The sequence below is a fragment of the Drosophila gunungcola genome (genome assembly GCF_025200985.1).
Source record: "Drosophila gunungcola strain Sukarami chromosome 3L unlocalized genomic scaffold, Dgunungcola_SK_2 000005F, whole genome shotgun sequence".
In the NCBI taxonomy this organism is placed as follows: domain Eukaryota; kingdom Metazoa; phylum Arthropoda; class Insecta; order Diptera; family Drosophilidae; genus Drosophila; species Drosophila gunungcola.
This window is the reverse complement of record NW_026453180.1, coordinates 5,353,033-5,378,564: the sequence shown is the minus strand read 5'-3', so window position 1 is coordinate 5,378,564 and position 25,532 is coordinate 5,353,033. Positions and strand designations below refer to the sequence as shown.

At 45.5% G+C, this 25,532-nt stretch overlaps 7 protein-coding genes across 17 annotated transcripts in view; 3 read left to right on the top strand and 4 right to left on the bottom strand.

Moving 5' to 3' along the window:
- Positions 1-9: 9 nt before the first annotated feature.
- Positions 10-764, top strand: LOC128259183 (dual specificity protein phosphatase 19). Its single transcript, XM_052991405.1, has one exon. The coding sequence runs from the start codon at positions 10-12 to the stop codon at positions 625-627; it is 618 nt and encodes a 205-aa protein (XP_052847365.1). The 3' UTR covers positions 628-764.
- On the bottom strand, positions 475-4,878 carry LOC128259172 (ras association domain-containing protein 10). Of its 5 annotated transcripts, XM_052991386.1 has the most exons (6): positions 4,339-4,878; positions 2,211-2,580; positions 1,864-2,156; positions 1,612-1,805; positions 862-1,554; positions 475-613 (listed from the first exon to the last, which is right to left on the bottom strand). In XM_052991386.1, the coding sequence occupies exons 2-5, from the start codon at positions 2,577-2,579 to the stop codon at positions 872-874; spliced, it is 1,539 nt and encodes a 512-aa protein (XP_052847346.1). In that variant the 5' UTR covers position 2,580; positions 4,339-4,878; the 3' UTR covers positions 475-613; positions 862-871. The 5 variants fall into 5 exon arrangements, with proteins under 5 accessions (XP_052847346.1, XP_052847345.1, XP_052847347.1 ...); XM_052991385.1 differs by lacking the exon at positions 475-613 and having other exon boundaries at positions 735-1,554; XM_052991387.1 differs by lacking the exons at positions 475-613; positions 4,339-4,878 and adding an exon at positions 3,316-3,509 and having other exon boundaries at positions 735-1,554.
- Positions 4,845-6,931, top strand: LOC128259176 (arrestin domain-containing protein 4). 4 transcript variants are annotated; one of them, XM_052991397.1, is made up of 4 exons: positions 4,973-5,084; positions 5,590-6,086; positions 6,144-6,326; positions 6,387-6,931. In XM_052991397.1, the coding sequence occupies exons 2-4, from the start codon at positions 5,631-5,633 to the stop codon at positions 6,774-6,776; spliced, it is 1,029 nt and encodes a 342-aa protein (XP_052847357.1). In that variant the 5' UTR covers positions 4,973-5,084; positions 5,590-5,630; the 3' UTR covers positions 6,777-6,931. The 4 variants fall into 4 exon arrangements, with proteins under 4 accessions (XP_052847354.1, XP_052847355.1, XP_052847357.1 ...); XM_052991394.1 differs by having other exon boundaries at positions 4,845-4,984; positions 5,590-6,326; XM_052991395.1 differs by having other exon boundaries at positions 4,851-4,974; positions 5,590-6,326.
- Positions 6,864-12,040, bottom strand: LOC128259182 (uncharacterized). Its single transcript, XM_052991403.1, has 4 exons — positions 11,199-12,040; positions 9,779-11,137; positions 9,553-9,719; positions 6,864-6,998 (listed from the first exon to the last, which is right to left on the bottom strand). Exons 1-2 carry the CDS (start codon positions 11,900-11,902, stop codon positions 10,993-10,995), a joined length of 849 nt encoding a protein of 282 aa, XP_052847363.1. The 5' UTR covers positions 11,903-12,040; the 3' UTR covers positions 6,864-6,998; positions 9,553-9,719; positions 9,779-10,992.
- On the top strand, positions 7,802-9,346 carry LOC128259177 (formylglycine-generating enzyme). The gene has a single exon (XM_052991398.1). It carries the CDS (start codon positions 7,867-7,869, stop codon positions 8,878-8,880), a length of 1,014 nt encoding a protein of 337 aa, XP_052847358.1. The 5' UTR covers positions 7,802-7,866; the 3' UTR covers positions 8,881-9,346.
- A 70-nt stretch (positions 12,041-12,110) lies between the features above and the next one.
- Positions 12,111-25,532, bottom strand: part of LOC128259167 (breast cancer anti-estrogen resistance protein 1) — a 29,900-nt gene continuing 16,478 nt past the window's right edge. For 3 of the 4 annotated variants that reach the window (XM_052991372.1, XM_052991373.1, XM_052991374.1), the window contains exons 2-4: positions 21,019-21,162; positions 18,452-18,745; positions 12,111-14,645 (exon numbers count right to left, since the gene is read on the bottom strand). In XM_052991372.1, the coding sequence (XP_052847332.1) occupies positions 12,813-14,645; positions 18,452-18,745; positions 21,019-21,162 (2,271 nt within the window). In that variant the 3' untranslated portion in view covers positions 12,111-12,812. Of the gene's footprint in view, positions 14,646-14,832; positions 15,209-18,451; positions 18,746-21,018; positions 21,163-25,532 lie in introns of those variants that run through there. The other variant, XM_052991375.1, reaches the window with a different exon arrangement.
- Positions 21,024-25,532, bottom strand: part of LOC128259170 (DC-STAMP domain-containing protein 2) — a 29,735-nt gene continuing 25,226 nt past the window's right edge. The window contains exon 10 of the mRNA XM_052991379.1: positions 21,024-21,162. The gene's annotated coding sequence lies outside the window, so the exon portion shown is untranslated. The remainder of the gene's footprint in view (positions 21,163-25,532) is intronic.

Genomic DNA, 25,532 nt, shown 5'->3' with positions numbered 1-25,532 from the left:
GGCCGCGACATGATACTGCTGTACGAGCTGCAAAAGCGGCTGGCCAACCTGCGACCCACCGCCACTGTCGTTACCACTTCCACCGGTGCCCGCTACATAGAGCGGAGGAGATCTTCCGGCAGCGAAGACGGCACAGCCTCGAGTCCACAGCAGCTGGAGGCGCGCCAGTACGGATTTGTCGTGGACACCAAGCCCGATACTGTACCCGCCTGCATACTGAGCGAGTTCCTGTACCTGGGCTCTCAGGATGCAGTGACTCCCGAAAACATACTAAAGTACAAGCTAACGCACATTCTAAGCGTCGGCATACCGACGCCCCTTGTGGAGTGGCCTACTCGAGTCCAATGTAAGTACCTACCTTGCCTGGACCTGCCAGAAACCGACCTGATGCACTACGTCCTACCCGTGTCTCTTGAGTTCATCGATGAGGCGCGCAGGTCGCAGGGCTGCGTTCTCGTCCACTGCAACGCGGGTGTCTCGAGATCCGCCTCCGTGGTTATCGGCTATTTGATGCAGCGGCGGGACATGTGCTACGAGGATGCGTACAATCTGGTCAAGTCCTGGAGGCCGTGCATTCAGCCCAATGCGGGTTTCATGCAGCAGTTGAAGCGGTCTGGTAAAACATAAGTGGAGTTAAGCAATAAGCATTGTAGTTTGGAGTCCAACTTTTTTGTTAGCTTACTAAGCCTTATTTGTTGTACAATACACACTTCTAACCACGAAACAGACGAGTGTTAAACTTAAACAATGAATCAAATTTATATTTGGTTAGTTGACACAAATTTGGTACGGATGTTCTAAATACGATAAACGAGATACTTGAATGAAATAAACCGCAGGTCCTCCGTTCTAGAATCTCACCTCGCTCAATTTAAACCAGGGTGCCTAAGTGTTGGAGGTCCATTTCCGAAACGACCGCGAATGCCTTTTTGAGACCGAATTCATCTTTAGGTACACTGGTTGCGGTAGCAGGATTTGCTGAGCCGCTCACTATGAACATTTGCTTCGATAATCCCTTGTTGGACATTTGCCGAGCCTTCAAGTTACTTTCCGTCAATCCTTGTTGCGTCACGCGGCGGTTGTGTTGGTCTCTAAAACGCCCAAGTATTGGCGGCCCAGAGTCACAGAGTTCATCTGCTTGGTGCTTGGGAGGTTGGCACGGATCCCCTCCTGCAGTTTCTTCGCAGTCAACGGCAGTAGCCGCTCCTCTGCCGCTCCCAGTTACCGTTGTCTCGAATTCGCGACCCAAACACTCAAGTACTCCCAACTTGGCTTTTAGCTGCTCATTGGCCGTGAAAAGTTTCCGTTCCACTCGGTGAATATCCTCCACCTGAGCCGCCAACTCAGTGTCGAGTCTATCAATTTGCAGTAGCACCTCGCTCTTTGTCTGGTACGCCCGCTTCACCTGGTGTCTGCGCACCTTAACGTGCAGGCTGAGCAGCAGCTCCTCCTCTCGCTGCAGTTGTTTGTTTACCGTGTGGATCTTCTCCATCCAATACAGTCGGGTTTCGTCCTTGACGGTGTCACCGTCGTTTGACGTTTTGCAGTCCTTATCTGCGAGTTTGATTTGGTTGAGAAAGGCTGTTTTCATCAGCTTTGATTTAGTTTTACCTGTCCTAATTCCATCATTACCATCCTCGTGTAACCTCACTATCCCATCTTCAAATTCTTCTGGGTCTGGACTGTTTTCCTGGGGCTCATCCAAGTCCTTCAGGTACGTCTCGAGCAGATAGTTTTTACCCAGCTCTCGTTCCCGCACTCGGTGCTTTTCCACCTCGATTTTTAGAATCTGGCGATCTTTCTCGCTGTTGAAAGTTGTTGATGAGAGTCAGGAATTGACAGAAAGACTGCCGCATAACTTACTGCAACATTGACATCTGCTGGAGTATGGTCTCGTCCTGGGCCAGGATAATGTTCAGCAGACTCTCGTTCGGAGTCATGTGGTAGTTCCTCTGCTGCAGTTTCCGGCTTCTCTTTGGCTGCTTGGTGTGGCTGTTGTCAGTGGTTTTGGCGGAGGGCAGTACCTTGTGCTTTCCCCTCCGCCGAAAGCGCATGCTCCGCGAACTGTCCACTGGACTGCCCATTCCACTGTCCGCGTCCGTTGTTGGGGTGTGCTTGCGAGCCGAAGAGGCCAAATGGCGAAGCTGGAGCTGGCACTATCAAATAAAAAGGGTGAGAAAAGTTTAGCTTGGGGTAGGCGGTTCAATTACTTCCTCCCTGGGCAAAGCGTGACGGCTGGTGATAACATCAAAGAGCCTGGCATTGCCGTCCAAATACTCCTCGTAGTGCTGCTGTTTCTGTACAATGGCGAACTCCTGCTGCGTGCGCAGTGCGAGCCCTTCCTGCCGAAACATCTGTTTGTCTGTCTGGACTGTTTGATAGCTGATTAACGCGCAGATAAGATCTGCGCAGGTGGTGCTGGCGTCCACGCCGGATATCCAGTGCTCCTCGCCGTCGATCCAAATCGACAGGTTATCCGACAGCGAGGAGAGCGAGTCCACGTCGTCTCCTGGCGTTTGCAAGCTCTGGGGCTCATAGCAACTAAGCGCTGGCTCACTGGTCATTGTGTCTGCTAGCATTCTGTGGAAAGAGCACACGAAAAGGGGTTAGCTAACGCCGTCCACTCGAATACAGGGGTATGCAAATCCAGGTATTGTATAAGACAAACAAAACATTCGGTGTAATTTATGCAGCTTAAGCGTTTGTAAGCGGAGTAGACAAACGGCTAACAGTTCTTCTCCAGAATCTGGTGCGCCTGTCCGTTAACAACGTGTCAAGATCGGCAATTAGCCAATTATGCAAATCTGAGGCAACATGACATGTGTTCACGGCATCGATATGATCGCGGACAAACTAGAACAAGCCACTCGCAAACACCGAGGATGACTCATGGGGACTGTGTTACGAGGCCTGTTACAGATTCAACTTTCTCGCGTTACACCTGCCCGACTAAAGACAGTGTCAACTTTCCGCTGTCTTTCAATTGTCTTACCAGCGCGCTCGGCCTCATCGCTAAAACTGATGCTCTGCGCGGCCAAGTCGGGCTTTAAAGAAACTCCATTCGGCTAAGAGAGGGCAAATGGAAGCGAAAGAAGCCAAGAGAGCCGAAAACAGTGGACAAGAAGCACCAGCTCTCAACCAACGATACTCTGAAGAAAAACATGTTGTTTTTCTCTTCGAGCCTTACGGTACCGTGGGTAAGTTTATGGCTGGGACCGGCCACTCCCCTCAGCAGTTGATGCTACGCCGAGATATTCTTTGCCGCCAGGCCTAGCTTTCGCTACTATTATGAAAGACGGAGGGAGGCTTACTTACTTACTATAATTACTACAAAGCCGGGCCTTTAACAAAGCGATAAACGAAGCCGAGATTTGGAGATCGGTCCGGTTGTGCACGGAGCAGCTACGAAACCACACTGACTTCGACTCCGACTCCAGCACACTTAATTGTTGGCTACCCGAAACTCTGAGCCCAACTGGTCGATTATCATTTCGGACCAAACAAGTATAGACGTCTCCACTCGGAGTAAACTAATTTTCAGATACTCTGTACGGCCCAGACCGCAAACGGGAAATCTTTTAAGCCTCGTTTCCATCTGTCTTTGTGGTGAACGCTTGGGTCATTATAAGTCAACAATTCTCAGCAATTAAGCCGAGAAAAAATAGAAATGGAAAACATCAGCCATTACCACTAAGTGTCACTAATGTAGTTGGGAGAAACCAAAAAGAAACTTGGCAAATCAACCAGAGGAATTATTTGTTTAGTCAGATAATCAGCATGGTCTTTGGCACAAATGGTTTTGTTTATACCAATATAAATCATTGGGACCTACTCTTTATAAATATCTTCTGATTAGTTGCCCGCTCTTTTTCTACCGGTTCAATTGTTAAAGCAAAGATAATGTGTATATACTGTATGGTATATACAAATTTTAACCGTTGAGATCTATTCTTCCTACATATTTTCTGATAAGATTTTCCGCGCTAAGATAGTATGTTTATACCAATTAAAATCGTTTGAAGCTAAGATCAGTATGTTTCCAACAGATTAAACTACCAACTGGGGATTACGCCTGGCGTTTCAGGGTATATAGGTATAGCCTGGCTCTGGCTGCCATGCCATTCACCGATTCTGTTTTCGCAGTCAGTGCGGTTTCTGTTTTCTTTTGATAGTTTGCTTGGCTTTTGGCCTTTCATTTTCATGAGTTACAGTTGAGGTTCTTTGATTTTTATACCTTAAGACAACACTAAACCGGTATGAATTGCATGCATAATGCATAAATGTGTGCCACTTAATGCATTTATGTCTGCACACGTTTCGGGGTCTGCGAATACATACCTGTGGAGTACAGGCTGGGTGCCAGGTTGCCTATCTTACGGATCTATAAGTCGGGCATATCTAGGTGTGACTTGGCTTTGGAGTGGCGACTCTGCGAACATTTTAAAATTTGATTAGCGAACTGCTCTTGTAATCCATTCAATTTGATTTGCTTAGCCAAGTTGGTGGGTGATTCGGCAGTCCATGTGTGGCAACATTGAGAAGGGCGATATGTTCTAAGGGTTCCCCGTATCAGGTTTCCATTGTTTTGGGTTTGGTCTTTTGTTGTCGGTTAGCCCGGTCCGGTTGAATCATCAGCATTAAGTTTATCCTGTGAGGCCGCATGAAAGGCAAACTTAGCCATGCAGTACGTGAATACAAAGCACGATAAAAACAAAAGCGGCGAGGCTACTGATTGGGTATTACGACATCTAGCCTCGGCACCAGCTGGATCTCTCTCCAGTGGGTCGCTCTCCGAAACGCGCTCAAAACAAGTTGTTCAGCTGCCTTCTCTTCTTGGACGCAAACCGATGCATGACGATGACGACGATCAGTTCAGTTGCTTAACAAACGTCAGCGAGCCCGGTTGAGATCGAGCCAAGTTTACTCGCGCTTAGAGCCAATTGGTGTTTCAATCTGGCCAAAAAACACCTTTGTGTGCGTACAGGTATTCGACCAGCGATCACTTTTTCAAGTGCGCCCACAATGATCTAGAGAAAACAATTGAACTGTAGTTGAACTAACCCAAATATATACACTGGGAATACGTACGTGGATGTGGTCCACACAATGGCATTGAACTGGTTGGCGTCCGCTTTCCACGAGAAAATTACGTCAATTTCCTCTTCGATTTCGGTTTCGGTTCCACAATACCCAATCCGCAACATTGTCAACCAAATGCACCGAACTGGCTAGCCTATTATGGCGGTTGCAACTTACGGGTTTGGCCAAGATGTACATACTTGACTATTGGCCTCCAGAGTTGGGGGCGTGACACGGCGAGATGCTCCACGCGCTGCCTTGCTGCAGATGTTCCGTGCACGCAGCCATCTCTGGGGCCATGCCAAACTGGTTTTGCTTCCTTTGCCCGCCTAGATGCTACCCACATAAATATGCAAACCATTGGCGGTTGTATGTGAGGGCAGTCGGACGTAGCCAAGTATGACGGATAGGTTGTCATTACCGAGCCAAACCGAACCGAATTGACGCATGCGCGACGGTGCCAAATAATTGCAAACTCGAAAATGACAACTTTCGTTGGCTCTTTCCCAGAAACACGGAGCCGATGAACGCTGCCGCCAAACGGAGCCAAGATGCCGCGCAAGCTGCTTAAATTCCTGATCATCTTCGACAACACCTCCCTGCTGTACTTCCCGGGACAGTTCCTCTCCGGCAGGGTGCTCATCGAGCTGCAGGACGAGACTCCGGCTCTGGGACTCCACTTCCATGTGGTCGGCGAGGGCGTGGTGCGCAACGGGCGGCGGCAGGAGCGGACGTACGACAAGGAGAACTACATCGACTTCCGCATGCGGCTCCTGGGGGACGTGGACCAGGGCGGTCCGGCCATACTCTCGCCGGGAATACACAGCTTTCCCTTCAAGCTCGGCTTGCCGCTGGGCCTACCCTCCACATTCCTGGGACGCTACGGCTGGATCCAGTTCTACTGCAAGGCTGCACTGCGCGAGAACAACGGCATTATCCACAAGAACCACCAGGTCTTCATCGTGATGAACCCCATCGACCTGAACCTGGAAAAGCCCATTTTGGCAGTGAGTAATTGTTCGAAGCTCTCCCCGGTGAGAATCTTTACCTTTTGGATCTTCCAGCAACCTTTCACCTGCGAAGTGGAGCACAAGCTGGGCGTCGTATGCGTGGGTGGAGGCCAAATCAAATGCAGGGTGTCCCTGGACCGCGGTGGCTATGTGCCCGGCGAGAATATTCTGGTAACCGCCTTCATCTCCAACTACAGCAATGTGTCCATCAAGCGGACCAAGGCGTCGCTGACTGAGGTGGGTTCCCCTGACCTTCGGCCATCGATCCAAATCAGATCTTGATCCTATTTTTTCCAGACCATCGAGTATTTGGCGCGTGGCAAGGTTGTTCAGACGGAGAAGCGGGAGCTGGCCGTCCTGGTGCGCGGCAAGGTCCGTCCGGGGGGCAAGGACGAGTGGCATAACGAGCTCTATGTGCCGCCCCTGCCGCCGACCAACCTGCACGGCTGCCACCTTATCAAAATCTCATACGACGTGTTCTTCGTCATTGAGCCCAAGTCCATGGAGAAGGAGATCAAGCTGCAGCTGCCAATTGTGCTGGCCACGTACCCGTTCCGGCACTCCGGGGATGCGGCGAACGCCAACACCTGGCCGGAGTCGGTGCTCAAGCCGGACACCCACACCCACTATCCGTCCACGCTGCCAATTTTCCGCCCCTGGCTGCACGAGAAGCCCAGCGAGGCATAGCCTCTGGTCTCTGGGGTCATAGTTTTGTTAACAACGATTTCAGCCATACACTAATTTAATATTATTTAACTCGTACGTACGTGTTTACCTTGTGCAACTGTGTGACTTACTTGTTTCTGAAAATAACTTGAAGATTAAACAATGTCCATAATCTTTTCTGGTAGTTTCACAATGATGAAATATGGTCTATAAATTTCAGCTTTGACGATAAATGACAGTTTGCTAAAAATTTTAAAAAAATATATTAACAACATAAATGCATTGGAAAACTAATAATTTTGAAAAACTTGACACATATTTTCCATGCAAAAGTCTTAATTTGTCGTCCAAATTGAATGTCGTGTGTGTCGTTAACTCGTAATAAAATTTCCAATCGATGGTTAATGATTACAAATTTTATAAGTTGCTTAATCCCTTTCTATCTTTTGACTTATTGTCTTGGATGATTATTTGGTAGATTGCCAAACAATTAAAACAAAATTTATAGGAAAATATAAAACCAATTAATAAGTTTACAGTTTTGTAAAACTTTAAACTAATTTTGAATCCAAAAGTACTGGCTTCGTCCAAAAACTGTAAGTACTTTGGCTAAAACAACACAAAGATCAATTTCCAATATGGTCACGCTTTGAGAAAGTGGTAATCTAGCCATGTCTGTCTTTTAGAAGCTAGTCTCTCAGCTTTAAGGCTTTTCTTAATTGCAGGTAATAATAATTAGAAAAAATATAACTTTGTTTTTTCTAAACGTATATGAAAATCGGAAAACGATATCAAATAGGTACCTTTGTTTGGTACATTTGGTACATAAGATGCCTTTAATCTAAAATTTATTGACATTGCTTTTTTTATGCCTTCTTTCCACACCGTTGGAAACTGTAAGAATTTTTAACACATGTGAAACTCCGGTTTCAACAGAGCACATCCACGTTCCACCTTCTGATATCAACTGATCTGAACAGCTGTGGTTCGTCAAAACGTAAACAAAGTCAACAGGTCAACCATCTTTGGAATTAGTGGAATACCCTTCATAAACACGTAAGCAAAGAAAGAAGACATTTACGCTGACGGAGGAATCGGGCACACTAGCGAAATGAAAATAATTGCATTGTTTATCTGGGTAATATTGTGCAATTCCGCCTCCGGCGACTGTGGGTGCCAGAATCTGGACCGGAAGACGACAGCCGATAAGCCTCCACTGCCGGACAAAGTGTGCCTGCAACGGAAGCGGGGCGCCAACAGCCACTATCGGGATTACTATGGCGAGCTGGAGGCGGAAGCGGAAATCAAGGACATGTCCCTCATTCCCGGAGGCACCGTCTCTGTGGGCACCGACGAGCCGCACTTTTCGGCCGATCGGGAGGCTCCGGAGCGACAGGTGAAGCTGCACGACTTCTTTCTGGACAAGTACGAAGTGTCTAACGACGCCTTTGCGGAGTTTGTGCTGTCCACCAACTACACCACGGAAGCGGAGCGCTTTGGTGACAGTTTCCTGTTCAAGACCCTGCTGAGTTCCTTGGAGCAGAAGGATTTGGAGGACTACCGCGTCGCGAGTGCCGTTTGGTGGTACAAGGTGGCCGGGGTGAGCTGGCGCCATCCTAATGGGGCGGACAGTAATCTGGACAACCTGGGACGACACCCCGTGGTGCACGTCTCCTGGCGCGACGCCGTGGAGTACTGTTCCTGGGCTGGTAAGCGATTGCCAAGCGAGGCAGAGTGGGAGGCGTCCTGTCGCGGCGGCAAGGAGCGCAAACTGTTCCCGTGGGGCAACAAACTGATGCCCAGGGACGAGCACTGGCTGAACATCTGGCAGGGCGACTTCCCCGACGGCAACCTGGCCGACGACGGCTACGAGTACACCTGTCCGGTGGATGCCTTCCGGCAGAACGTCTACGACCTGCACAACATGGTGGGCAACGTCTGGGAGTGGACGGCGGATCTGTGGGACGCGAACGACGTCAGCCAGAACCCGAATCGGGTGAAGAAGGGTGGTTCGTACTTGTGCCACAAGTCTTACTGTTACCGGTACAGGTGCGCGGCTCGCTCCCAGAACACCGAGGACAGCTCGGCCGGCAACCTGGGCTTTCGGTGCGCCAAGAACGCTTGAGTTTTCATTGCAGAAAGCGATGGAGGTCCCGTTATGTATGATGTACATATGTATTGTATTGAGCAACAAGGACATTGGAAGTTATAATATACTCTTTTTTATGTTAAAGGTGTATTTCGTTGTGAAACAACGAATATTTTAAATATTCTAATCTCAAAGCTTATTTTAAAAACCTTACAAAGATGAGGTAGCAACATAATAAAAATTTGAAATTTTGAGACCATGAAGGAAAATGTGATACGTTTCACAAAGAATCACTCATATACCTAATTTTTATCATTGTATAGAAGACAAATTTAATATCACAAACACAAATAAAAATTACTTCTGCCTTATTGCCTAATAAAAACAAAGGAGTCGAGATACTAAAATCGATCGGTGCTCTAATATTTTTGCGCTGTAATTGGTACACAATAAATATAAGGCAGTTGGTAATGTTTCGAATCGGTAAGGTTACTACAAATGTTTTACATACAATAAATTTTATTTATTATAAAGTAGACAAATATTAAAGAAATACAAAAAAAACACTTCTAATAGCCCTATTTCCTATATTTCCCAAATTTGGTCCAGAATAAAGTTTGTAATATTTCACATCGCTAGATGTGAAATAGTCGCATACATAGGATATCATGACCAAAGTTATACAACAAAAGGATGTTACAATATTACCTTTCACATTGCGAAGTACGATCCTCTTACTGCACTGTGCTGGCTCATACGCTTCCTGGATATTCTACTTCCGCTTTTGACAGGCCGTCAGCCTCGATCTAGCAAGCTGTGCCTCAATGGGCCCTGGGGGGCGGTACGGGAAGGGCAAGGAATTTCCCTCACGCCGCCTAAAAGAGAACCATCGATGGTCTTGAAATATACAGAGAATCTCTAGCTATCTACGTACGATGCGGAGCCCTGACCAGCCCCTTCGTGGTGGTATAGATGCAGAGCTTGGGTCTCTGTGCGAGGGGTCCTGGGCGAGACTTGTGATGTGCGATTTCTTGCAACGCAAGCAAAACGTCCACAACCGGATCTCTCGAGCGGTCACCCAATACACCTGCTCGGTATGGACCTCCTCATGTCCAGGAAGATCACATTCTGGGTCCTGTGACTTGATATCAAAAGGTAGGACGCACCGGGGTCCAGAATTTTCCGTGCTGCGGCGGCGGCTTGTTGCAGCAAGAGCAGTAGAACCAGTAAGCGACTTCTGTGACGCAATAGGGAAAGCTGTTTGGTTAAGCACCCACGCCCTATCCGTGGCAATCAAAACTAGCTTTAAACTTGACGACTGAGAAGAGTGAATAAATCCGTTATGAACGATCCACGCTTTGTTGTAAGGACAGGTTGGAGTATCGATAGCTATCGATACCAAATAACTGACGATGTTATTAAATGTGTAACGATAAGCAGCTTGAGTTCAGTTGTTCAACTGTTTACAACTCGTGTTTTGTTACGTTACTTTACTTTATTTATAATAGTTTTACTCAAAATACATAAACAATAAGTGTGTTCGGCTAAGAGCTTAACTACTTTATACATATTCTGTGTTATTTATAAAAAATAAAAAAAGTTGTGTCCATTAATTTCTTTGAACGTTGAGTGAAAAGTAACAAATATGGAAAAATGTTTGCATACTTTATTACAGCTTCGTTCTAAATAATTTAAATTAATAGTTGCATCCATTATTTTGTTCGAGTGTTGGGTTTAAGTTTTTTTTTTCATCAAATACAAAAATTACATTTTGGCTTCAAGATAAAATGGTTTATCCAGACTCCTTGTTATTTACTTAAATAAAACGTTACGTCTTTTATTTTCGTAGAACGTTAAGTGGGATAAGCACCCTAATGTAATGTTATTAATAATAAACTATTTTTTTCAATTTTTTCATATATAATATTTTTTAACCTCGTTATAATTTAAATAATAATATGTTATATCCATCATCTGGTTTAAATTTTGGGTGGCATATGACAGTTCTTAAGTATTCATAGGTATTTCTGCTTATTTAAGGCGCTATGTTTAAAAATAATTCATAAAAATCATAACAAATCCCTGTTCCTGTATCCAACAGGTACGGGTCAAGGCTCCTGCGCACTTTTACTTACTGAAATAAAAGCTTTAAACCCTTTTCGAAAGGAGCTCCTGCTCCTGGCGCTTCTTCATACTCCTTCTGTAGGTGCGGCGCCTTTCCCTAGCAAGCTCCAACTCATTTGGCCTGGGAGGCGAAGGCGGCATAAAGGGCAAGGGTTTTTCCTGAAGCCGGCTAAAAAAAAAGAGTGCAATCAGACTAAAGCAAAAGTGAACGTGGTCCATTTTCTACGTACAACGCTCGGCAGATGTGACAGGATCCGTTGGTCGGATTGCTGTGCCTCTCCCACAGGAAGTCCTGAATCAATTCATTGCACCAGCCCTTTGTGTGTACGTAGATAAAGAATTTGGGCTTATCATATCTGGGGTTTTGCGCGCACTTCTGGGCGTGCTTCACCCAGCCGGCAGATGTTTTGCGTAGTCTTTGGCAACGGGGACATTGCCGCCAAGTGGTGATCTCCTTAGTAGTCACCCAGCGCTCAGCGATAAAAGGCTTTGTATCGGTATCGGCATTCCCGTCGACTTCCTTATCCTGGTCCTCATTGTCATTCCTTTCGATCGTCTCTGGCGCAACGTCCACCAGCTCAAGTAGCTCTCCCGATTCCTGCTCGCACAGAGTCCTGGGGCTGGAGATCACCAGCTCGGAGTGTAGCGATGCAGGTGGCGTTGGGTCGACCGCATCCTCATCCGAATCCGCTTTGGTTGGAAACGGCGGCCATGGCTGAGAGAAAACGAAGACGTGCGGAGCACCATTGAAGCATTTCTTGTGCTTCTTGTTGAGATCGGTCAGATTGTGCAAATCTCCTAGGATATTGCACTTGATGCAGCGTTTAGGCGGAGATTTGGAGCAACAAAAGCAATGGAACTCGTAGTCGGAAGCACCAACGCAATAAGGAACACTATTTGGAGCCGCCCCGCAGCGGCAACATACAAAATCCATTGCAAAAAAACCAAAAATTGTTGAAACTTTGAGCGCGTTTAGAAACGGCACTTGTTTCTAAAGGAGAGCTTGATGCGCTATCGATACTATCGATTCACGTCAAACAATAGATGCGGTGGCGGTATTTTGAAACGTGTCACGATCAGTGGCTTCAGTTATTTCACGACACAAATGCCTATTTGGGCTCGTTAAAGAAAAACTAAATTGATCAATTAAATATGTAAACGCCGAAACGTTTATGTTTATTGTAATTTTATTCCACGTGAATAGTTTACGCTCGGTCTGGTCTCGTGGCTATAATGTTCATATTGTTGCATACAGTTTACTTGGTAGTTTATGATTTATGTGTATGTGTGTATTTTCTTATAATGCTGACTATTGTTGCCGCGACGCAATGCTAAATGTTGAGTGTAAATCTTTCAGATTCTGACTATGCAAGTACTATTTATGCGTGCCTAACTCTAAGCATATGGTTAAGTGGTACAACTAATCCTATATGGTATACAAAACTACGCTGAAATGCTTTACTGATACAACATTGCTTGTGCGCATGGCGGGTAGTAAGGAAATATGCTAGTTTACAATAGTGTGGCGATAGGATGAGCATGTTATTTACAGAATCGAAACTTAGACTAGGCGACTGACTCTGGTTTCGTCGGGGATCGGGCGATCTGGCGATCTGACGATCTGATGATTTTTGCTGTGTTGCTGTGCATTTTCAGATGTTTTGCTCAAAAATATCACAATGCAAAATATAAGCGCTGCCTGCTGGGGATATGCCAATTTCAGATATATGTATGTCGTACATCTGCCAAAGCGCGGACGAAGCTGGAAGACTTGGCTGCACGCCTCTCAGCTAATACTGGACATGGGACAGATCGGGCGGATCCAGATCGGTAAGAAAACCTCTTCAAGCGCCAACTCCCGCCGCCGCCGACAGGTGGACCGCCTGCAGCATGACCGCCTTGAGTTCCCGGGCCAGGCTGCTGATGTGGACCACCGAGTTGACCATCTCCTGGACGGCACTGCCGCTGGGAAAGTGCGCCGCCGCCTTTTTCGACTTGGAGACGCAGGTCTTCAGGGCGTCGGAGAGGGCGTTGGTGCAGCGCAGGATCTTCTCGCGCAGCGCCTCCTTCGAGATGTTGCGGTGGACGTTGTCGCCAATGGTCACCAGGTTGTGGGCGCTTACCACCACGAACTTGCCATAGGCAATAAAGAACTTGGGCGGCTGATTCTTCTCCACCGTCTCCAAAAAGGAGTCGATGGCCTGCATCAGGTTGCCCATGTGGGTGGAGATCTGCTGGGCGTAGTAGCGCACCAGTTTCTTGTCCTTGTCGGTCATCTCCGGGGACTTGCAGGGCGTGGTGGGAGCCGTGGGCGTGGTGGGCACCGATCCGGCGGAAGCGCCACCCATGGCCGTGCTCTCAGCCGTGCGGATAACCGTGTCGAACTGCGTCTTCAGACCGACGGGAATAGCCTCACGCAGCGCCTGGTTCTTCCTGGCAGCCGCATCCTTCGACTCAAAGGCCACGTAGTCATAGTCCTCCAGCCACTCGGCGCTGCCCCGACTCCCCTCGACAGCTCCTCCATTCTGGTTCTCCTCCAATCTCAGTTGGCGCTTGAACAGCAGCGAGGCGTTGCCTTGGATGAAGCTGGTGGTGCAGCGCACGTCCTCAGTGAGCGTCTGGGCACAGGCCATCAGCTGGTCCAGTGCGTCCGGCGGACGGCAGCCGTGCTTGTCGTCGCTCCGAGCCAGTTGGTCCACGGACCAGTCGCCCTGGGCGTCGAGGGATTCGGAGGAGTCGTGGATCAGCTTGTTCGCATCCCGCAGAGCCCGAACCAAGGGGCGCAGCTTGAGGGCCAGGTTGCGGTCCTCAGACCGCGTGGCGTTGCCCAAGGCTCCTTCTCCGAACTCGGCCAGGTCGTGCAGGGCTGTTCGCAGGCGCAGGGCGGCCAGCTTCAGCTCCATGATGGCCGGCTCCAGCTGGGCGCGGGTGCGCCAGTTGGGCACCACGAAGCTTAATAGCCGGCTGATGGAGGCGGTTGTCTGTAGCTGCAGCTTGGCCAACGTTTCCAGCGCAGAGCTCAGCTCGAGTGGCAGTTCTTTGGGAGTGGGATTGGCTGGGCCAGAGGCGGGAGTGGGCAGAGTGCGCTGCTCCTGTTCCTGCAGCGGTGGCAGCGGGAAGTCGTAGGCAAGCCCACTCTGCTGGCGGCGCACAGGCAGCGGGTTGCGGCGCGGGATGTCGTAGTCGGGCATGTTGGCCAGCGAGGAGCGGTTCGAGCTGGAGAAGCTCAGAGACAGGCTGTCGCTGGTCAGCAGCGAGGAGGCGGAGCTGCTCGGCGTCATTATCTGGTTCATCTGCTGCTGGAGCAGGCTGCCGCCGGAGATCAGTGGTCGTGGCACATCGTAGGACTCCTCCTCGATGGAGGCGGCCACGCTCTTTAGCGACTCGAAGCGGGCGCCCAGATTGGAACTGGAGGTGGGCGTCCTTGGCGGACCGCTTCTGGGGCTCTCGTAGTTCAGCGGCACGGGTGTGGCGGGTTTGGGGATGTCGTAGGTCTCGAACTCCGAACTGCCGTTTCCGTTTCCGTTCTGCTGGGAACCGGACATCATGGCTAGGTTTTGGTAGATGCTTTGGTTGCTGTAGATCTGCTGTTGCGGCGTGTTCGCCCCAGGTCCAGTCGCTGATCCTGGCGAGCAGTTGAAGATGTAGACATCACCGTGTCTCTGCGGCGTGATTACCTGCGGCGGGAGAAGCGGAGTCTTAAAATTGGACTTCACGATGTTTGGGTGGTGCAGTAATCCAAACACAACTACAACTCCCACCCCACTTATCGATTTTCCTTGCCCTTTTCGTCTGGCCCGCTAATTTTTAAAAAAACCCTCAGGAACCCTAGCCCAATGAATCGATCTGGGCGTGGCTGTTTACCTTCGTCGTCCCTATCCACCTTTTCTCCTTCTTATCACATCTTGCAACAATGCAGTAGTATCAAAAATGGGTTGTAAAACGGAAAATTCCGGCTGGCAAAAACTTCACCGTCGGGAGGGAAAAACTAGACTGCGAGTGCAGCCCAATGAGCGTTAAAAACGGTTGAGGAAAAGTAGGGAAAATTGGGAAGTTGGGAAGTTTTTTCACGCCTGCGCAATCGTCGTCTAGGAAATACGGGGACCGTTCAAGGCGGTTCAGTGTCAAGGTAAAGGACCGTGAGTCCCTTAACAGCAACAAATAGAAGGATATCTAAAAAAATGTCTTTGAAGTTAGTTTCAAATGGTTTTGGCACCATATTGATATGGTTATTAGTAAAAAACAGATAATTACTATTACCCAACGTTCTTTGCTTTCCCTTAGCATGCAACATTTAAAATAATGCAATTTAAGGCCATATGTTGGCATAGACCAATAAAATATTACTGCGATGGCATATGCCAAATTCATCAAATTTTTGAGGGCCAGGCACGCACCGCATCAGAGCCACGCCCCTCAAAATGAATCGATTCCTAATTAGGTAAGCCGTTACGCCAGAAAGTTTCTGTGGAAGAGGATCGTTCCATGGCGACGAACTTCTACCTGAATTGGACTCTCGCGTTAGAAGGAATTCACCCCAATATCCCAGTTCGGTGGTTGGCCTTTGTTTAGCCCCCTGAAGTGCCAATTGACGCGTAACACGAGTCAACAAAATGCTCCGTAAATGCCAAAATAAAAGCAAACAGCTGCAGCTGCAGATGAGGATGACGATGACGATGAGGATGTGACCCGAGAGCTGCGGGGAGGAATTCTGGACCCGCCATTATCTAATCAGGGAATCGGGGCAGCTGAGCCGAGTCGGCAAGTCGCATTTGAAGTGCCCTCAGAAAGTCTCGAGAGCAACTAGACCACCTGAAAGTAAGTCAACTCCAAGAACAGCAATCGGTTGTGGAATCCTTAAATGGAACAAGGCCCAGCAGGGGCTATCCATTGTCTTTATGGGTTTGGTTTCCGGCGACCTCTCTTCTCCTGGCCATTTCGCGGAACGTTTCCCGCTGAAAATTTCCTCTTTGTTTTTTTGGTTTAAGTGACCCAAATGAACAGCTTTTCCAAGGCATATCAGAGATTTGAATTTTTATGACTTATTTGGAGCATTTCATGGGTTGGGCCAGCCAAAGGAAGACAGACCATTAAAGTCCGGCCGCCAGGCATTCTGCTTTCCTTCTCTCGTTCAGTTTGCCCAATTATAATTGCCTTTTGATGGCCGGCAGTTGGAATTCCCTCCACAAGCTATGAGTAATTCCAGATTCTGAAAGTGTAAAAATCTTACACGGTAAAAAGCCATGTTTTATGTTCTCGTTTAAATTCCAAACCCGAAACAGTAGCAAGCACAAGATAAGAATCTTTCGAGTTTTGCAACTCGTTTCTTGCATTTTAATGTTCCTTCAACACGTTCTGAGCTGATCATGCGATCAGTGTAAATGAAAGAAAGGACCATGTTTGGGTTCGTGGGCTGATCAAAATTTCAGCATTTTCTCACGTCCGAACCGAAACAAAAAATCAACATTTGTATGAAAAATGGTAATTAGGCAGCCGCGGCATCATTCTCCGAAGGGATCTGCTACGGAAAACTCCATTGCAAAGAAAAGTCGCATATGACTTATATGCGATGACCTTGTGTGGAGCCCAGCCGGTGGAGATGTTTTCACCGCTTTCGCAGCGAATCCGCATGCCGGAGCAAAAGGAGGAATCCCACAGTCTTCCCGACTTTAGTCACGCACAAATCTCTGCAGAATCCGAAATAAAAAAGAGTTATTGTGCCTGGTTGGTTGCATTTATAACCATTTTTGGGCAGTAAAATAAAAATGACATGTTTGGCTCAAACACAAAGTCTCTTTCTGGCTCGTTTTGGATCTGGCCATAAATCTTTATTGGCCATTGGCCAGGCCAGTTGCATTTGGCCACCTGACTTGGCTTGGTTTGGCTTTATGGCTGGTGCGTGACGGAGATGGAAGGAGTGGATGGAGCTGCGAAGCTGTCTGTATGTGGGCTCGAGGAACTCGAAATTGTCACACAATCTGGCTGTGGCTGCCGTCTAACGGTGGAGGCGAGTTTCCTCGCCGTCTATAAACCATATCCATGTGGGATGCCCGACGTACTTGTATCTGGCCACCAGTGCCCAACGATTGGGCAACTTCAGCCGCGAGACATTTCCGTTCTCAATTAGCTGGAGGAATGCCACTGCTGAGGTAATGGTTCGAAATTACCTTTAAGTTAAATTTCCTCACTATACGAAATCCTCATGTTTACCCTCATATACTGATGTTAGAATGTATTTGAATTCCTGGCTAGCCATCAACACCATTCCCAGGAAGCCCACTAAACTGGGTCAACGATGCTCCACACCGAAAATAGGGAACCTCTTCCACTCGATGCCGCCGGATGATGGGTCAAGTGTATGTTCGAAGGCATTCCCCACATGGCTTTGACACACTCAAGTGGCAGCCTTTTTCCAAATCAATAAAATCGAACCCGAACAAAGACAGCATTTAGTGTTGAGCTTTCATGGCCAAAAGGTTTCTCCAAACTCTCCCCACACAATTTGCAGTGGGGCGGTCAAATTGCTGGCTCTACTTCAGTCCAAATTTGAATTTATGGTTTCACTTGCCTCCAGTTAAGATTGATAGCTGCCGATAATGCGAGGAAATGTTTACGACTCTGTAATTTGGGTTTCATTTTATTTGATTTGCCTGCGAGTCAGTCAGTCAGCGAACGAGCTGCCTGGGAAAGCGAAAGTCACTACCATCATCATGACAACGTCCCATCATCCATGGATGTGGGCGTCTGATTGGTTTGCCAAAGGTCAGCGGCTCTCGAGATGCTAATGGCCACGCCGGTCAACTTATTTGAACTGTTTGATGACCAACCTAAGTCCTAAATCTTAGTTTGATAAACAATCACTTCCTCTTTGAATCTTAGACCATCTCTACAATCTTTTTCTATTGATCTTGCAGTCGTGCTCTTCCGATGCCAAATTGTTCGTTTCCTTTAATTTGCAAATCAAATCGCATCAAAGTGAAAGAAATGCAAATAAAACGCATGTCCAGCTGACAAATTGGCAAATTACGAGCCGTATGCAAAGGGGAAACCAGTTGGACAGCTGCAGACCCAAGAGACTATGACTATGGCTATCCCCATGAACCGAGGATCGGCTCTCGCAACTCTTATTAATTGCACAATTACGACACGCAGTTGACGTGGAAAAGGCTTCGCATGGATGAGCGATGGACCCCTGATGATGGAGCGTAATGATGCAGCGACGGAACGAACCAAATCGAACCGCAGGAGCCGAGAAAATACTTTCTTTCACTTTCCCGACAAATATCATAATTCAGTAGCCGCAAGAGGATGTAAAATTGGCCAAGAAACGTAATCAATTAAAATGCACTTCCTCCCGAATCCCTGCTCCCTGCTCACTGCGCCACCTTACTTGCAGAGGCAGTCGGAGCGGAAAATTAAGAAATTGACAAGTCATCCGGGACGAGGACGAGGACGAGAACAAGAACGAGAGCGAGCAGCTTACCTTGTTTGGCGAGACGTGCCAAGATCTTCTCGTGCCGCGGCAGGCCGACGATGACTCCGTTCCCGCTCCCGGGCCACTGGTCACAACGCCCGAGTTCGAGTTGGAGTTTGAGTTGGAGGACGAGAAAGCACTGACGATGGAACCATTTTCGTAGATCTCCGCCGAGCAGATGGAGCTGTTCAGTGTGGCGGTACTGGCCGCCAGCGACGGAATCGGGGAACTGGCCGGCGATGGCGAGAAGCATCCCGAGTCGTACGAGTTCAAAACGCGCAACCGGTTGCCCGGGCAAAGACCCTGAAATGTATATAGAGTTACGAGATATTTAGTTGGTAAGTAGATTTTAAATGCAATATTATTTAGTGGACTAGAAGAAATTTATAAGTAAGTGTGTTTAAATTTTGTTTTCTTAAAAAGTAGCCCTAAATAAAAACAAAATAGAACCTGATACTAATTGTAAAAAATACCGGACAAGGGGATGGTTTAATGAATCCTTATTATTCGTCGTTGAAGATATGTGGTATCTTATAAGAAAGGATCACTAACATTTTTATATTTTTGTTATCACTCGATATTTTTATACAATTTTGTATTATTAGCTCACAAACAAAATGGTTTCTTGCCATATAACTAATTTAAATTTTACTATACATTTTTCTATATAAATGACTAAACGGCTCATTGATCTCAATTGATTTTGATTGGCTTTTAATCAACTCAGCGTTATATGAATTATTAATGAAAACACATGAAAAATATATCTCACAAGCGTGCAAAAAAAATTATGTTATGTTACTTTTGCAATTAAAAGACACATTTCTTGACGTTTTCGACCGACTGGCATTCTCAATGCAAGTTTTGACAAAGATTCGTGCGATTCTTCAAAAATATATGCCACATCAAAGTCGACAGAAAATCTTGTCAACATGTGTTTCAGCTTAAAATGTATGCCGAAAGTTGATTTCGTTTTTTTGTCACCGTTATTTATGTTGCTGTTAATATTTATGACACACGTTGTTGCTCTTGTCGGCACTCAATTGACCGTATTTGGGTTAATTGTTTCCATTAAAAAGCTGGGGCTACTTTTTAATTAGCGACAATTGCCCGACATAGACCGTTTGTATCGCCATGTCGTTTAGGTGGTATCCATATCGCCTGGCACTTTTGATTTCCACTTTGATGTATGTTTTGACACCATCATCATCAGCGACCGCCCCACCATCGAGGTTGATTTTGTTTTTGCGGCGTCAATTGAGTTGTTAATTAAAAATTGCTGCCAGACGACGTGCAGAAATTTGAAATTTGGCTCAGTTTTGAAAAGTTGTTTAATCTCAGGCTAGGCTTTCTTGGGGGGGAGTGCGGGTGCTGAATGGGGGGGGGGGAGGTCAATCACTCCCCGAGGGGAGAGTTCAAGGCTGCCTGCGGCGAGTGATCGCGCCAAGATAATTAGCAAAATCAAAATTGAGGCCAAAGTCTTGTAGAGGTGCGATTGATAAATGAGATTTAGATTAGAAAGTTTGTGAGCGCATAAGGTAATGATAGAGTTTTCCCAAGATTCAACCACTTTCTGGTAAATTTTCGAACACGTTTTTAGCGGTAAATCCAATCTTCATTTTTACAATTGTTTGTATTATCCGATCTATTTCCAGGTACTAAATCTCATCATTATCTTCACACTGGATACATGACTAACATAAATTCGTTGAATACTTGATATTTTGAATCAGCGGAGATTATAATGTGGTATCTCAGCTGATTCAAAGTTTCACTTCGACTTCAGTTTGTATGGAGCAAACAGCTTCGACCTCTTTAACCATGCTCAACTCAACCCCCGACCAAAAGGCCAGATAATGTTGTATGCACTTTTGTAATCGTCTGGTAATGCTCATGCCCCTTTCGCATTAAGGCTATAATCTTGAAGAAGATTGTAATTGCACACACTTAAAGTGCCAAAACATATTTCATTTTTTCCCGCATGCAGCGCCTTCAATTGGGCCACGTGCCGAAACAAGCATTTCGAAAAATTAAATTAAAAATGTAAATTAGTTTTTTCTAGCCTCCGCGACGCAATGAAATGGGAAAACGTAGGCAAATGCTACGACTGCCTAATTACGAATGCAGACGGACCCCAGACGCAATCAGAGGGAGAAACTAGGAACCTAAACAAGAAATGCAGGCAAAAGAACGAGAAACAAAAAACCAACCAAATGGAAGACGTTTCCCAATAAGGTAAGATGGGTCCGTATACACGGCGAAAATAGGATTTTTTCTTTAAGATCCTTTATAAAACTTTGCTCTTAGAAAAAAATTTAATGGAATAGGATTTTTATATTACGATCAGGTTGGTAAATCATATTCATAAGAATTTCAATCATTGGTAAGCATCTGAAAAAAAGCCTGAATTCCTTTCCAACTACTAATTACTTTTTTCATCGCAAAAACATTATAATGTGATATCCAGATTACTTTCTGTATACTTTATCCAACTATGCCGCTCAGTGCAGGGTTGTGCCTTGATTTGAGTTTTTACTTTTCTTTTGTCGATCCGCCAATCAGAGGACCCAACTCACCTGTCGGTTGCGCAGGGAGCAGAGCCACCATCCCTGGATGCCCTCCGTATCCTGTTCAATGACGGTGAGGATGTCGCCCTTCTTGAAGGCAAGCTCGTCCGGCGTGTCTGCATAGTTGTCATAAATGGCCTTGGCGTACAGTTTCTGCAAATAAATCAGAGAAAAACGAAATAATTGAAAAAAGGGTATTCATACTAGCAGAATTCTTTTGTTTTATGTTCTGCGTGTTATCAAAATAAGGCGGTTTTATATTGTTTTTTTCATTTCAGGTCTGCCCTTTTTGCGCTTCTAAGAAGCCGCAGGGCAAACAATTTCAATGGAATTTCAAAGATGATTCGGGGCTTGACCAGCAGCCACTGACCCTTTCCTTTCCGCAAACCAAGCTTTGACTCTTGCTTTCATCATTCATAAGAATCGCTTTTACTGATCCCTGTTTTCAGCTGGATCTTCATGTTTCTTATGGTAGCAAATTTGCAAGTCTTTTACAGCTTCCACATTTAAAAAGAATGCCAAAAAGTGCAGAGAACTCGAAAAAAGGAAGTTAGGAACAATGCGATTTGTTTCTTTTGTTTTAGCTCATGCCGCGCTCGCTTCATTAGTTTTGCTGGAATTTCAGGTCATTTTGGGTAAGTTCTCTTTTATCCGATTTCGGGTTTCTTTTTTTGTTAGAGAGCAGGCAGATCAACAGTCGGGGTTAGTTTTTTAGAACCAAGCACATGAGATGGAGGAGTTTGAGCTATTGAGGAGAAATCTTAAGCTTATTTAGAAAAATTAGGACTAACATTCTGCAATCTTATTGAATTTCTTGATTTTTGTGCTCTAAATAGCACTTCTTCCATTCGGCATTTGCTTCTAATTCGCTGAACACGACCGTAGCTTTTAAGGCAAACTTTTCGCTCAATGAATGTGTAATTGTCCAAGTGTGAGTGTCTATCTGTGTTCGTTGCGGGTTAAGCGTGGTGCTTTTAATTTCGCCACCACAGCGTACAAAAAATTAAAAACTAACGAGTTAAACTGTGCAAAAAAAAGCAACGATAACAAAGAAGCCGTGACTGCTCCCCTAGCCATGCACAAAAAAGATATTCCTGTTTTTTTCAAAATCTATTGAATTTTTCATTTTAATATATTTTTGATTTTAATTGAAAAAGTTTTGAAGCTTATTGATGTTTTGTCATCCAATGGTATTGGATATTTGACATTCGTAATCAAATTTAATTTTTTACCAAGATTTTCCTAAGTTTGGTCTCAAATATTCAATTTTTTGTTTAAAGATTATTTTTGTGCACTTAAACAATCTGAACTGTTTCAGGTGTAGCAGTGAAAGAGGGCGAGGGAGCCAGCGATTACAATATCGAGCGTTCAATCGCTGCTGAACTTTCAACCCGCTGCTCAGGTCTGATATGTCTGTATGTACGGGCACTACTCATGTACACGTAGTTAGGTAGTTTCAAAACCCGTTTCACCAGGCGACGGCCGCTATTCTACTTTTCAGTTTCGAAAGCGCGATGGAAGCGTTCAAATGTCAAAAGGAAAATGAGCGCACTTGAAGTTCAGTGCCGTCGCAGTGACACTGGACCGCGATATGTTGCCCAAACAAAACGAAAACCAGCTCCAATGTTTGCTGGGTTGAGGCTTGTCAGCTCTACAGATCCATAGCTCCATAGCTCCAGAGTCGCTGCTTTCTTCGCTGCCATCTCCCCTTTTGACACAGCGCTAATTGAAGAGGCAAATATTTAAAGTTGAGAATTGGAAGATTGAAGTTCCGCCTGCCAGCAAATAAAAACCAATTCTTGTTGTATGACTTGTGGGCCACAAAAAGGGGTCGTTTTTACAGTTGTCTGTCTGTTTGCCCGAACGACTTTAATTGGTTTGTTTAGGGCATTCTCTGCCCGAAATCCGGCAACGAAACTAAAAGAGTTCCCACCTCCTAGCTGAATCACCGCCACTCAATCTCTGCCGTAAATCACCGAAAAAGGTTTACATGTTCGAGTGATTTTAATAAAAGTAATCAAAGCCTCTGGGCAACGTTTCTGCCTTCATTTCGGGCCGCAGAAGTGGAAGACTTGCCCGACCATTTATTGTTTTTAATGTTTGCATATGACGGACCATTGCCATAAGCAACATCTCAGACCTAATTCCCAGCCTCGGAGAGTAAGAAACATTTTTGGCAAAACAAACTTAAGTTTCGTTATTTATGTCTTCCAGAAGTAGCTCCGCTCCATGTTCGAGACCACTCAATTACTCAAACCCAGCCGACATCTGCAAATTTCTTTATGGCTCAGGCAGCTGAGATTAAAAAGCGAAGAAGCCGCCAACAAACAGCTGAAAGAGCACTCAAAAATCTACAAAACTTAGCCCGCTTTACAAAGGAGATGACAATTTGTTTTTATTCCACATTCTGAAGAGACGATTAACCGCACTAGCGGGCAATGTGACTGTGCAGTACTATATACACTATAGCATATATAGACGAAAAAAATCGCCAATCAATGGAAATGGCTTGGCAATATTTTCAATAGAAAAGCGAGCTTGTTTTCGGTATTCAACTGATAACCCAGCCCCCAAAAAGCTGATAAAGTGGCAATAGTCTAAAGTCAAGCGCTGGCTCGCGTGACAGATAATATTTTTGTCAATTTTAATTAACAGAATGCGATGAAATTGGAATGAGAATGGGAAAGGGAGGGGGTCCTAAGGACAACCCTGAATTTGTTGAAGGTGAAAGCTTTGCCAGGTTGGGGATTTTTATATCTTTAAAAAGCAAACATATAGACACATATATCTTTTGACGTGACAAATTTTTCATGGGGTTTATTCCGCTGTCTGTGCGATATTTGGACCCCCACATTTGCATTTTTACCTGACCTATTTTGTAGTCCCCCAATGCGTCACTTTCCAAGCATTGAAGTACGAACATTGGACTTTTACTGGAATATGGTTTCCTGAGAAATATAGGAATATAAAATATTTTGGTTATACTGTAATAAAACGCCGTATGTCGAGTTGAACTGGTTTCCGTTTGCGAAAATAAACAAAATGTTTACTGCTCTCGCGGCGGCCTTTTCGACACATTTCGTCAACAAGTTGTGTGCAAAAAACAAAAAAAAAATATTACGCAAAGTAAAGAAAAAAAATCCGTATAAAATGCGGTGTGACAATAAAACTTCGAGACGAGCCAACTTGGGCAGGGAAACACGTTCCGAATGGAGACTGGGTCGATGTCGGAGTGCCATTGACGGTGACTTGGAATGACAAGTGCACGACAGAGAGTCGACTCCAGCCACACGTCACTCCAGGTCAGCGATTCGCCTAGGATGGACCCAGTGAGCCGGGAGCAAGTTAATGACAGAGCAATTGGTGGCACTAGCTCCGCCCATTTACAATAGATTGAAAAGTCAATTGCAGTTCGCATTCCAAGTGTATTTCATTCAATTTGCATAGCCTCCACAGCTCGGGCAAATCGCTCTCAGACTTTAATGGCGGGTAGAAAAATATAATATAACGTAAGGGCTAATTCAATTCAGCAAATACAAGATTTACGAAAGCACAATAAAGTACACACTTGGGTTTTGTAATTCTAAAAAAAAAATAACCACATTAACCACGGAATTAAATTGCAAGACATGGCCAATTCGATGAAAGTGACTCACAAAGCAAGCGTCAAAGCAAACATACATGTGCCAATTCAATTAGCTTAAGTAACTTCTGAACGAAAAATTAAAGCCAAAAAAAATAAAAAGAAACCAAATAACAAAGGAAAATAACTGAAAACGAGATGCGAACGGTTGACTTTAAATATTAAAGAACAAATAAAGCGAAGTCTACACAAAAGTATTGTCGACCTTCGCAGCAATTTCAAGTGAAATACGCAAAAACGTTGCAAATTTACTTCCCCAAGGAAAGGGAGAAAACCCAAGCAGTTTAAAATTCAATTGTGGCAAATGAATCAGCCGAGCAAACAAACAAAAATCAATTTTCAAGCGTGTCTGTAGCTTTTTGCTGTTGTAGTTTCTCATACATTTGTTTTACTGGCTCAGAATGTGTTTATAATGAAACACTCGAAAAATAGCACAAACAAAACCATCGACGACCAGAACTCAGCTATAAAAACTTTAAAAGCAAATAAACAAAAAGATCAATCATTTGATAAAATCAAAACATGCACAAAAAATTAAATAATACAAATTATCATAAGGCAAAGCATTAACAGGCAAAGAAAATGTACCCGCGGCAATGCAAGCCATTTAAAATATTGAAAACTAACCATTAAACAAAGAAGACCCGAAAAAATATGCAAAAAATAAGAAAACACTTACAATTTGTAAAACACAGTTTTAAAAGGCAAACGAGTCCATTCACTCGTTCATTCATTCGGTTTAATTTGGGTAGCTTCTCGAGTATCTTACAAGATTTATTTTACGAACACCCCCCGCTCCCCACGTTGAAGTCATTAAGCTCCATTGACTGACATTGAGATTAGGTCGGAGGAATACCCCGGACGTGACTCATGCCCGTGG